Below are 13,394 nucleotides of genomic sequence, written 5' to 3' on the forward strand. Positions count from 1 at the left end.
GATTAAAAGTGGCTTGAAGAATCTCATCAACCAATGAGTTCAAATTGAAAGTTGTAGTTGAACCAAACAGTTATATATATATATATATATATATATAGCAAGCTCTATGAATCGACCTAATGGTCCATGCAAGTCAAGTAAATAGTAAATAACTAAAAGAAATGAGTTCAAATCATGGTCCCTGTATTCATAAGTTATCCTTAGAGTAATACGGTTGAAAAAATCGACATGATATCGAAAGTAAGTTCGATCAAATGTATATTTTAAAAAGGCACTATAGCAAAATTGCTTTGATCAAGCTCAACTCTATATTAAAATATAAGATAACATGCACTTAGGTTAAGGAAATTTAAAGTTAGTTTCAAATTGGACCATTCTAAGCCCTAAAAATGCATGCATAGCAGAAATTTAGAGAAATAAAAGGCGACCCAAATGCAAGAGCTGTAGTGTTCATCAACACCAGGGATGTATTAGTTTTGAACCATTTTAAGGCCTAACATTATAAACTTTGTTATACAAAACAACCACTTTTTGATATCTCAAAAACACAATAGGAATATATGTTGACACAAAAACAGGAAGGAACAGCCTGCTTTTGCAAGCTTCTTGTTTTGGGTCCTTGGAAATGAAATAATAATTCATTATTACATATGAACAAATAATAAATATAAATGTAAGAGGCCCGATTCACAAATAAAGCTCTCTAAGGGCTTTTCTTTTATCTTTTTCTTCCATCTCTTGGCCATTCAGACAATAACAAGATGGGAGTTTTTGGAGCTGATTGCCACGTAGTATTTAGGGATGAACTCCAACTGACCTGAATTATGCGAACTCTGAAGAACCAAATGAAGATGGCGATGGGAGAATGAGAAAAATGGTTGCTGGCTTCGCCTCAACAACAGAGCTATTAACATATGCCAACAATAGACATTCTCCAAAGAGTTGAATGTCCAGAAACAATTTACTGCATAATTATTTCTCTCCCAGATGTATATGTAGCGGTGTACTTTACAGTAATCGTAGCACAGGACGTGCGTTACTCAGACATTTTCTTCCCTCTTGATCTCATTTTCTTCCTGACCAGAAGTCGAGTTGAACTGCTCTTGTAACTACAGACCAAAAATTGAACATCAATATCGAAGCATGTTTATGAGTGATTTTGGAACGTTTAAAATGACTTGTTATCACTTTCAAACATGTCTTGAATCAGAATCAAAGTGTAAAACCACACATTTAATTGATTTGAATGATTAAAAGCATGTTCGGGAGTCATTTTGAACATGACAAGTTGATTTTAACATCTCCAAATATGCCTTGGAATCATTCAAAGTCAATTTTGATCATATAAAAATTGTTTAAATTAATTTTGAACACGACAAAGTGCCTTTAACAATTTCAAAATTGCTCTCAAACATGCCCTACATATAAGAATTTTCGACTTATGAGTTACTCAAGCAATGAGACTGAACATTAATTCAAAGGAAGGTAAAAGCTTGGAGAACTCACTTGAATGTATTTCAACTTTTCAGCGGTCAATTCATAGGTCAAATGGGTCATTCTGGAAAGAAGAGGGATTCCAATGAAATATATACATCTATAAAATTAGTTGTTCAAGGAAATTCTGGAAAAATATTCATAATAAATTTGTAGAAAACCCACCTAGCTTGAAGTTCAGAGACTTTCCGCATCAGTAAACGCTCTCTCTCAACAGCTGCTGTTTCAGCCTGCCAAAAGGAGGATCTCTTCAGGGTGAGATTCTTTATACCCACACCTATCTAATCTACTTGCATTCATTTTCCAATAAGAGATTATCAGATGATATTCTTTTTTATGTTTTGTGTGATCTATAGAAGATATCGGAGGTATCGATTAATCGTTAATATCGATGTCGAACTCTTCAGTTTACAGATATATCGACAGATATTCCATCGTTGGTAAGGTCGTAAGAGCAACTTTTTCCATCAATCATATGTGATGTCCCACATTGGTTGGGGAGGAGAACAAATCACCCTTTATAAGAGTGTGGAAACCTTCCCCTAGCAGACGCGTTTTAAAGCCTTGAGGGGAAGCCCGAAAGGGAAAGCCCAAAGAGGACAATATCTGCTACCAGTGGATCTGGATCGTTACAAATGGTATCAGAGCCAGGTTACCGGACGATGTGCCGGCCTTCTCGCTGTTCCCCGAAGGGGGTAGACACGAGGCGGTGTGCCAGTAAGGACGCTGGGCCCCAAAGGGGGTGGATTTGGGGGCAATCCCACATCGATTGGATAAAGAAACGAGTGCCAGCGAGGACGCTGGGCCCCGAAGGAGGGTGGACTGTGATGTCCCACATTGGTTGGGGAGGAGAACAAATCACCCTTTATAAGGGTGTGGAAACCTTCTCCTAGCGCGTTTTAAAGCCTTGAGGGGAAGCCCGAAAGGGAAAGCCCAAAGAGGACAATATCTGCTACCGGTGGATCTGGGTCGTTACATCACATAACACAACCACATGGGCAAAATGGCGAAAGAACCAAGTATATAATTGAAGGTATAAAAATTGTAAATTGATTGCACTTACAATTCCATTGTTCTCTGAGTTTCGAGGCAAAGGAGGCAACTTTCCATTTTGAGTAGCTAGTAGTATTTAGAGGGGAAAAAATATCACTCACGTTAGGCAAGGAACCCTATTAATATAATAAGATCATCGTCAGCCATCCTATAAAACTATTTTTACTTACCATCAACCACGTCTGCTGTTTGCAAGCTATTCAATAAGTTCATTATAAGATCCTGAAATCAAAAGAAAAGCTTATTTCTTAACGACTGAAGTTGTCAACAAATTTCTTTGGTGCCAGGATTAATTTAGGAGACCGAATACAAAAGTCGACCATAGTTTTAATGTTACTTTACCTGTTGAATTGAGGTCTGATGGAAAAGATTCTGGAGATGAGGCAAAAGAATTGATGTGGGCAAGTTGGTGTTGCAAGACTCCTTAGGGGGTTGGCTGACAGACTGAGAACCAAAAAAATAGTAGCACAGAGATGGCAAAGGTTAGTTTATTCGATGACTGCCATGGAAACTTGACTCCGCTTTTAGTATTCATATAGGAAGCATACAAAAACGAAGTTTTCCCCCTTTAAATCAAATAACCAAACCTACTCTAATTACTACCTTGTAGCAGGTCCCCAAAGCAACCAACAAGAAGCAAGAAAAAAAAAACATATTTTACATAAATGATTTTTCCATGGAACAAATGCATCGGTATATGATACTCATAGGCCATAATGTAAAGTACTTTTTTGTCTAAAAATACTTTTGAATTCGAGTAATAATAAGGAGACGAAAGCAAACGGGGACATTTTACCAACCTGCTTGGAATCAAATATCCAATCACCAACACTAGCCGACTTTCGTAGAGGCGAGTTCTGAACACACATCAAAGTAACAGAATTCAGCAAATGAGCATCAACTAACCCAGAAATGGTCATTAGCAAAGAATGGTAACGAACCTGTGAAGACCGACGTGAAACTGTGCTCAATGGAATATCCTAAGCCAGCATTCAAGTTAGTTCCAGTCAGTTTGCATAATAAATTAAATAAATGTATAACCTTACCTTTACGAGATCTAGGTTCTCTGATGTCACTGAAAAACGTCCCTTAATTTGCACAAGATTAGCTTTGGATTTTTCATCCATTGAATCTCTAAACCCTGTTACAAGAGGAATAAAAAAAATTACAGCCAGAAGAGTCCACATGCAGGAAACACAATTTGACCACGGTCATACAAATCTTGAATGCTGGGGATTGGGCAAGACATTGAGATCAGTTCTAATATTTCAAACATCATTGCAGTTAGGTTTAATTTGAATTTAAATTTGAGGGCTTTCTCTCCATTTACTTGGCTTCTTTTAGGGTTCAAATAGTTAGATAGTTATGCTGGTTGGAAAATGTCATAGAGCCAAATAATGAGCTTAACAAATCCACGACATTGTCTGTTTCCTTCAACCAATTTCCACCATTTACTAAACACCATTAAAAGAAAGTTAATACATCAATCACTGAACCAATCTTGTTGTTAAAGCATGACAAGCAGTAATGACAAGTTCAAAATGTGTTTACTATCTACCACCAACCAAGAACCTTTACATGTGATGTATTAACTATTAATAACAAGTTCAAAACAATTCAGGTCAAAACAAAGCTAATCATATAACAAATCAATTGTGTTGATTTCTGAAAGAGATGCATAAATGTCAAACAAATTTCATAAAAAGAATAAAAAAAAAATGANTTTTTTTTTTAAATAAAATAAAATAAAACAAGAAACAAGATGCAATCCATTTTCTTATATGAAGATATAATTATCAGAGTAAAAGAAGATGAAATATTGTTTCCTTTCTACATAAAAGTGTCATCGTATAATTTGTAACAAGATTAAAGTATATAGAAGTGAGGTCTGTGAGCAAGATGAGACCAAGATGCAATCCATGCTATGCTTTTGACTGATTAACTTAGGATCTGAATGATTGGCACAAAACAGTTTGTTGACTTCAAAATGATTTCATCGATGAATCAGTTGGATGCTCATTCAATTGTCAAAAGGATATTGTTTCTTTTTGCAGCAACAAAAATTGGATTGAACAAATGTGATGTGACATTAAATATCAATTAAAATTAAAAATGAGATCACGAACACATCTACTACTCAACAGCTATGTTTGTTAAATGGCCTCATTACCTCCAGAAGATTTTATGGGAGCTGATAGGCTGTTTGCAGAAGCACGGTTTGGCAGCATTAGTGGACCACTGAAGCTTGGAGCTTGCCGTGCCTCACGACGATTTTTTTCAGCAGATGGTTGAATTTCAGAATCAAACCTAACAATCAGCAATGAAACAAATTATCATTGCAACTTTCATAGCATTAACCAGCTAAAAACAAATAACTACTTGATTTAAGAAAATGGTGGTTAGTTCTTCTATCCCTTCTTGTTCCACCCAACCCAAGATCAGGATCATCAGGGGGATAAATATAGTTCAAAATTAATAATCTCATAACAACATGAACCAAATATTAATCCCTAGATATATTGCAGACTGGCTAACAAAGATTTCCTTGGTGGTGGTTAAACAACACGGCTAAAATACTTTACTATCGTGCTACTAAAACTTTTTTCATCATGTCAATCGGTATAAAAATAAATGCTAAAGTTTTTGACAAACAAACTTCTGTAGAGGTCCTTTGGGATATCAGACAGCTCAGCGCCTCCTATTGGAGCGCCCTTTTCAAACTCTTCTGTAACCTTTTATAGTTAGTCAAGATTGATTGGGTTTTTTTTCATAACCTATGTTACGCCAGGGCTTCCATGGCCTTTAGGTGTCCCTTTTATTCACTTTCAAGTTTAATATGAAGCCAAAAGAATAAACAATGTTTCTTGTTTCTTTAACTCAAATTGTACTCCAAGGACTAGCAACCAATCTATTCGTCAAAAAAAAAAAAAAAAAAAAAAAAAACNTTTAATGACATTATCCATATAGCACCAATTGGGTTTTAACTGGAAGGAGGGATGTGAGGCTGACACACAGCAGGAAAGGACAACAGATAAAAACTACAGGGTTTTTTTTGTCCCAAGTAGAAGGTTTGCAGACGTTTGCAGACATTTTTCTGTCTTCAAAATGAAAGTTAGATTCTAGTGCATTAATCCCGATTTACATCAGCACAAAAACGTTGTAAGAAGTAGGAAGTACATTCCTGTTTATGCAATGAGAAAAAGGAACAAGGAATTGTACAGGAGAGTATAAACATAACTCATGCGTACGAAAATTATCTCAAGAAGCAACATGAACAAATGCTGAGACTAACAAATATGAAACCATCAAAAGTACAAACCTCTCAGAGCCTCGCACTCTTTCTGATAAAGAATGACTGAGCACAATACCGGGCAGAATTGGACCACTTTGAGTTTGACGACCTTTTGGCATTTGAGTTTTGGGCTTGCCTTGTACAATGTCTTGGCCGGAGGTAGATGCTTCTGCTTCAGTGCTCGTTCCGTTTCTATTCCATCCAGTTTTTTCTGGCAACCCACCTTTCAGCATATCATTTTCCATAAAGTTTCCCTTTTTGCTCAAGCACTCCACTTGTGGCAATCCCTGACCACTTGCCCCTATTCCATGTTCATCCTGAGATGATTCATTACATGAATTGAAATTCCTCAAACTAGATTGAGGGCAAAAAGCATCCTGACAACTACAAAGTCTACAAATGAGCACATAAAAACTGATTGAATACTTAATGAACTTGTAGAAAGAAAAAGTTGGAGTTAGTAACTCTAGACCTTAACACTACAAGAATTTATACTCTCCTCCTCTTCCTTCATCTCTGCCATATCATTATTCACCTATTCATAAATATAAAAAAAAAAATCAAGGATAGAACTCAGATTCACTGACTAAAGACCAGTAACCGTAATCAAGTTGATTTTAATATGGTTAATAGCGCAGCAAGGAGAAGTGACACTTACCAGGGAAGCTTGGGCTTTCAAATCCTCAACATCAAAGTTCCATGCACTAACTCCTCGCTGGTACTCACTCTGGTGAAATCGAGGACGTGATACATCCAGTAAGAAAGAGTTCAAAAGACAAAAAAAAAAACTGTGCACGGTGAAAAAAGTTTAAGAATCCCCCTTTTTCTTGATAGAAAAAAATTGGAGATCTGTTTTTAATGTATTCGTAGAAAAGAATAGACCAAGAAACCACCAGATACAAACAAAAGAAAGAGATAATGCGGATCCGTTAACTGTCTTCGCAGAGACAATATCAACACTTGCTGTAAATGCTTGCAAAAACCAATTATATAGGATACACTCCTCGAGTTAAAAATGAATTAACTTGAACAAGCAGTACTGGACTGATTTTTATATATATAAATCCATTAAGAGTGGATAAATGGCTTAAAGAAATATTTACAACCTGTGATAATGCTTCTTGCTCTGATGAAGGCATTTTTTTTAAGGCTAGCTGGGCAGCATCTTTAAGCTGCATATCAGATAATCCATCAGATTAACGAATCCATGACATAATTGTTGTAAAGCAGTAGAGAGGTTACCTGGAGGTCCTTTACACGATGTGAAAGTGGAGGCAAGTTAGCGAATAGTTTCTTCAAAGAAAGCTCTGGAGGCTTTGCATTCTTGAAAAATGAGTGCTTTAAAAGTTTTTCAGCTGTTGGCCTCTTCGTTTGATCTTTCACCAGGCACATTGCAACCATTTCTTTAAAAGACTGATTACAACTGGAAATCTTCTAATTAGAATACATCTATTAAACATTTACAAAGTACAATTCATGGCTTTGGTCCAGCAACCTGTAACCGTTTAATATGTAGTAGACCTAACATGGAATTACTGGCATCATTAAATAAAGATAAAGAATTTCCACACAATGGAAAATCAATCTATTATTGAGTTTAAAGAACGTACAAACAATAAACAATTAGCTGAAAACCAGGCTACGTACATATAAATAAGTAGATGAATCAAAGCTACAGAAGACAGGAAGATAAAAAACAATTTTTTTGTGGGCTTGGTTTGATCTCAATAGTCAGTATTAGACCCCGACAAATGCTAAAGCTTTAGAACATAGTAGGTAACTAGGGCCTACATTAGAAATGTTGACATCAACTAGAATGGGAAGCCTACCCAAAATTAGGCAGCATAATCCCAAGCTCCATAGAACACATAGGAGAAATATACTCAAACAAAAGCAACATTTTTGTAGGAATAAACTTGTCATCAATATATAATAGTAATTTAGCATACTAATATAACCGAGTAGTTCATTCAAAAAAAAAAAAAACCAACGAAACACCTATACCTTAGAGAACCTTTTATCTCTATCATAATCCAGCCCAGGAGGAGCATTTTGTATGGTCATAAGAAGCACCTATTAAGAAAACAAGGGAAAAGGAGACGAAAAAAAACTATCAGATGTGGAAATAAAAATATTGTGGATAAAGCTCAGGTATGTGCAAGTCAACATACCTTCATTGGAGGATATTTTGAAAATGGTGCATGACCATGAGCCAACTCCAATGCTGTAATACCAAAGGACCAAATATCAGCCCTGCACATAATAATGAAAGGAACTGATGAGAGGACATCCTATATTCTTTTGGGAGAATTTGATACTCCATAGTGAAGGGCAGAGAAACGAGAATCCTAATATTCATACTCATCCAAAAAAATTCATGATCCAAACAAGCCATATAAGAGAGGGTAAATATAGTGTGGTTGTATCTTCTCATCTTATTAATAAAAAAAAAAATTCTTCGCACACACAATAACTTGAAAAAAATTACTTGACCCAATGGAAATTGGAAAAGCATGTAATAGATATAAGGATGTAGAACTCTATAGTATATCCTCAACAACGTGAAACAAAAAAAAAAAAGTATTGAATCATTGTGAGAATAACCCTACTAATTGCATGATAATATTTAATCTGAAGTCTATATCAAACAAACTCACTTGGAATCATAACCCGTTCCTGGTTGAAATACCTCCGGCGCCATCCTAAGAAAAAAGTTAGATTGGTCGAGTGTGAATTGTTGGTGGTAAATACTTGGTGATAATAAAACATGAGAAGGTTAAAAGTATTCGCCCAAAAAATAAATCTTACCAGCATGGGGTTCCCGTGAAGGTATTTCTGGCGCGCTGTCTATCGCCTGTTTCAAACATGCAAGCTGAAACACCAAAATCAGCAAGCTTCACAGCCCCATTACTATCAAGTAGTATATTTCCAGCCTGCAAACAGAGATATTAAAAGATGATAAAATAAGAGCCTTCTCATTATATGGTTAAGCTTGAAGCGGGAAAGGGACAAAACCAAGAATTAATGTGAATGGAGTTAATAGACCTTCACATCCCGATGTATGTGTCCCTGGCGATGAAGGTACTCCAAAGCTTTAAGAGTCTCTTTCAGGATAGAACAAATAGCAACCTCTTCAAAGCCATCTGAGTACGCTGTCTTCATTAGGTGCAAACAAGAACCCTCTGCCATGAATGGCATGACAACCCAAAGGTCTCGTTCAACAACAAATGAACAATAAGCCCTTACAATGTTAGGATGATCTATCAAACTCATTGTTTGAGCCTCCCTACGTATATNTTCTAATTAGAATACATCTATTAAACATTTACAAAGTACAATTCATGGCTTTGGTCCAGCAACCTGTAACCGTTTAATATGTAGTAGACCTAACATGGAATTACTGGCATCATTAAATAAAGATAAAGAATTTCCACACAATGGAAAATCAATCTATTATTGAGTTTAAAGAACGTACAAACAATAAACAATTAGCTGAAAACCAGGCTACGTACATATAAATAAGTAGATGAATCAAAGCTACAGAAGACAGGAAGATAAAAAACAATTTTTTTGTGGGCTTGGTTTGATCTCAATAGTCAGTATTAGACCCCGACAAATGCTAAAGCTTTAGAACATAGTAGGTAACTAGGGCCTACATTAGAAATGTTGACATCAACTAGAATGGGAAGCCTACCCAAAATTAGGCAGCATAATCCCAAGCTCCATAGAACACATAGGAGAAATATACTCAAACAAAAGCAACATTTTTGTAGGAATAAACTTGTCATCAATATATAATAGTAATTTAGCATACTAATATAACCGAGTAGTTCATTCAAAAAAAAAAAAAACCAACGAAACACCTATACCTTAGAGAACCTTTTATCTCTATCATAATCCAGCCCAGGAGGAGCATTTTGTATGGTCATAAGAAGCACCTATTAAGAAAACAAGGGAAAAGGAGACGAAAAAAAACTATCAGATGTGGAAATAAAAATATTGTGGATAAAGCTCAGGTATGTGCAAGTCAACATACCTTCATTGGAGGATATTTTGAAAATGGTGCATGACCATGAGCCAACTCCAATGCTGTAATACCAAAGGACCAAATATCAGCCCTGCACATAATAATGAAAGGAACTGATGAGAGGACATCCTATATTCTTTTGGGAGAATTTGATACTCCATAGTGAAGGGCAGAGAAACGAGAATCCTAATATTCATACTCATCCAAAAAAATTCATGATCCAAACAAGCCATATAAGAGAGGGTAAATATAGTGTGGTTGTATCTTCTCATCTTATTAATAAAAAAAAAAATTCTTCGCACACACAATAACTTGAAAAAAATTACTTGACCCAATGGAAATTGGAAAAGCATGTAATAGATATAAGGATGTAGAACTCTATAGTATATCCTCAACAACGTGAAACAAAAAAAAAAAAGTATTGAATCATTGTGAGAATAACCCTACTAATTGCATGATAATATTTAATCTGAAGTCTATATCAAACAAACTCACTTGGAATCATAACCCGTTCCTGGTTGAAATACCTCCGGCGCCATCCTAAGAAAAAAGTTAGATTGGTCGAGTGTGAATTGTTGGTGGTAAATACTTGGTGATAATAAAACATGAGAAGGTTAAAAGTATTCGCCCAAAAAATAAATCTTACCAGCATGGGGTTCCCGTGAAGGTATTTCTGGCGCGCTGTCTATCGCCTGTTTCAAACATGCAAGCTGAAACACCAAAATCAGCAAGCTTCACAGCCCCATTACTATCAAGTAGTATATTTCCAGCCTGCAAACAGAGATATTAAAAGATGATAAAATAAGAGCCTTCTCATTATATGGTTAAGCTTGAAGCGGGAAAGGGACAAAACCAAGAATTAATGTGAATGGAGTTAATAGACCTTCACATCCCGATGTATGTGTCCCTGGCGATGAAGGTACTCCAAAGCTTTAAGAGTCTCTTTCAGGATAGAACAAATAGCAACCTCTTCAAAGCCATCTGAGTACGCTGTCTTCATTAGGTGCAAACAAGAACCCTCTGCCATGAATGGCATGACAACCCAAAGGTCTCGTTCAACAACAAATGAACAATAAGCCCTTACAATGTTAGGATGATCTATCAAACTCATTGTTTGAGCCTCCCTACGTATATCATCCTGTCAAAATTGGACTCTGAGTAAGCATTTAAAGCTAAAACAAAGAGGGTTGAGAACGAAATCTGAAAAGGGTACTGAAAAATATGAGAAACACCAATAAATTACATTAAGAAACCACAATATAATAATCCACTGGTTCCAAATAATGTTGCATGCAAGAAACCAGAATCTAAAAACAAAATGCCTTTGTGGCCATCAAAGAGTCCGATATGATTATCATCGTGAGTGATAAAAACTTTAAGGGGCCATCTTCAACTATGTGTGGTTTTCATAATTTTTTTTGTTTGTGAACTGGATTGGTAATCCATTACTTCTTGTAATTGTTTTTTGTAGAACTCTTTTTAGCTTCCTATAGGCATGCACGCATGCATGTATAGAGACAGGGGCTGGAGTGTATGTAACAAACCTCTTGTAGCTACCGATGATGATATAAAAAGGGGACCCTGCATATCTTTACCATTATCACTTCAAAAAGTACTTCACAATCAAGAGATGGAAACCAAGACCTACTTTCAGTGAATTACTCACTCTATTGTCTTGTCACATTAGGAGAAACTTTGGAAGGTTGTTGATTATACCTGGGTTCCAGGCAGATGATATGAGCTCATTTCCCGTCCTTTTTCTTATGTACCAACAATACTACATTATCAAAAAAGTTAAAGAAGCTAGGGGGAAATTTTCGTAACTTCAGTCGTTTTGCGATAGCAGAAAATATAGAAGCCACTCCTTAGGGAAGTTGGTTTGTTCTATTTAATATGGTGTTGACAAAACATATTGACTAGGTTTCTACTATCTAACATTTCTTGCAGCCTTCAGAATAACTCAACCCCGACCCCGTGCTAAAGTCACTCCGTTCTTGAAACTCCTAATAGAAAATGGAAATATTGCTCATCCTGAACTTTTCTTGACGTAATTTATATCCCACATTCACAGCATCCATTTTCCTCAGTAATATTCATATCCATGTAGCTCAAAGGCTCAAATTTTCCGATCAGAAAAGTACTACAAATTTCTAGTTAAATATTTGTGAAAGTAAAAAACTAGGCCCCTGTTCCTTGCATGCTGGTGTAGCGTGAATCAATCGCAAGAATAATGGAACCGAGAAACAGTCAAACTGAAGTCACTTCAGTTTATATACATAAACTAACCTCACGAGAAACCACGAAAGTTGTCGTGTACAATTATGCTCATATCCCCGAAATTTCACCAACAAATATCAAAGATCAAAACTACAGAAATTTAACAAATCCTACATCACAAAAGGATGAAAGAAAACATATGTAGTAAAAGGTACCAAATTATCATGGCGTTAAGCAAATCAGCAAGCACCTCTTCATCCCCACATGAACACAAACTATCCAAATCAATAACAACTCAAACCCGATCTTAAACAAACAAAGTCGGAAGGTCAATTAAGCAATTACAGAAACACAAAATTGAGCTAATTAACAACAATTCAGAGCAGAAACAACAGAAAGAGCAATAAAACAAGAGAGAAAACTCACAAAATTACTATTGCAGCGATCAAGATCCAAACATTTGATGGCGACAACTTCATTAGACGGAGTATAGATCGCTCTAAAAACAGTGGCACTAGCACCATAACCAATCTCTTCAAGAAGCTTATAATCAGCCGAATTGGCGCTGTAAGTTCTTTGCCTTCCCCCCATACTGCCCATAACCTAACGAAAACTTGACAACCACAAAAAAACTTCGATCGGAAAACCACTGTACAGTGGAATATCAGTGAGAATAAGGTGTCACGAGGTGTACTGCTAAAGTATCAGGTCGTTGACCGCCATTGAAGGGGTAGAGAGAGAAAGGGGAAGAGGATTTGGGGGTGAAGATGCAAATAGAGAGAGTTAAAGGGTGATGACGTGTCAACGGCCCACAAAGGACCAAACCGGCCCACCAAGGACCAAACCGGCCCATTGGTGTTGCCAACCGAAGTATTCCCCTCTCATCCTAATCCTCTCGTGTTTTCGGTTGGAATTTAAACGTATGATCATTTACCTAAAAATGTCATTTAAAATTAATTTACAAATGACGTTTTGAACTATAACCCTTTATTAAGTCGGTTTAAATATTATTTTGACTTTTACCGTTCATTTTAGTTTATATTATTTTAAAATTTTCATTTTTGTCTCCGTACTTTAAACAAAATCATTTTGGTCTATATACTTTTTTTTTTTATTTCACCTTTTCAATTGAACGTTTTTAGATATCTAAGTAGTAGCATATCCCACCGTAATATCTCTGATAGAGTCTTAAGCTCTGTGTCTAGTATGCCCTTTCGTTTACCGCTCGAGATATTAGAAGTTGCAAAATCAGTGGATGTCGGAATTGCTACAATTCCTTCGAGGGGAGTTGTTGTCGGTATCGAAAACGTG

At 36.2% G+C, this 13,394-nt stretch overlaps 1 protein-coding gene across 3 annotated transcripts; it reads right to left on the minus strand.

Moving 5' to 3' along the window:
- Positions 1-470: 470 nt before the first annotated feature.
- Positions 471-12,844, minus strand: LOC111810008 (serine/threonine-protein kinase BLUS1-like). 3 transcript variants are annotated; one of them, XM_023696538.1, is made up of 21 exons: positions 12,510-12,844; positions 10,750-11,004; positions 10,513-10,637; positions 10,362-10,406; positions 9,876-9,957; positions 9,709-9,777; positions 7,082-7,252; positions 6,946-7,011; positions 6,498-6,566; positions 6,312-6,374; positions 5,867-6,216; positions 4,718-4,854; positions 3,594-3,688; positions 3,489-3,527; positions 3,348-3,404; positions 2,890-2,991; positions 2,718-2,769; positions 2,558-2,613; positions 1,660-1,724; positions 1,507-1,558; positions 471-1,109 (listed from the first exon to the last, which is right to left on the minus strand). In XM_023696538.1, exons 1-21 carry the CDS (start codon positions 12,681-12,683, stop codon positions 1,041-1,043), a joined length of 2,193 nt encoding a protein of 730 aa, XP_023552306.1. In that variant the 5' UTR covers positions 12,684-12,844; the 3' UTR covers positions 471-1,040. The 3 variants fall into 3 exon arrangements, with proteins under 3 accessions (XP_023552306.1, XP_023552307.1, XP_023552308.1); XM_023696539.1 differs by having other exon boundaries at positions 5,867-6,156; positions 12,510-12,843; XM_023696540.1 differs by lacking the exons at positions 9,709-9,777; positions 9,876-9,957; positions 10,362-10,406; ... (1 more) ...; positions 10,750-11,004; positions 12,510-12,844 and adding exons at positions 7,844-7,912; positions 8,011-8,092; positions 8,497-8,541; positions 8,648-8,772; positions 8,885-9,135.
- Between the last annotated feature and the right edge of the window lie 550 nt (positions 12,845-13,394).

Source organism: Cucurbita pepo, chromosome LG14 (genome assembly GCF_002806865.2).
Source record: "Cucurbita pepo subsp. pepo cultivar mu-cu-16 chromosome LG14, ASM280686v2, whole genome shotgun sequence".
Classification (NCBI taxonomy): Eukaryota; Viridiplantae; Streptophyta; class Magnoliopsida; order Cucurbitales; family Cucurbitaceae; genus Cucurbita; species Cucurbita pepo.

Bases quoted from the DNA above. Each gene is read 5' to 3' on its own strand.
- LOC111810008 (XM_023696538.1), bottom strand. From the start codon at position 12,683: ATGGGCAGTATGGGGGGAAGGCAAAGAACTTACAGCGCCAATTCGGCT. The intron at 11,005-12,509 runs GTGAGTTTTCTC...CAATTTTGACAG, and splicing joins ATCGCTGCAATAGTAATTTT to GATGATATACGTAGGGAGGC. The intron at 10,407-10,512 runs GTAAGATTTATT...CTTTTTTCTTAG, and splicing joins TTCACGGGAACCCCATGCTG to GATGGCGCCGGAGGTATTTC.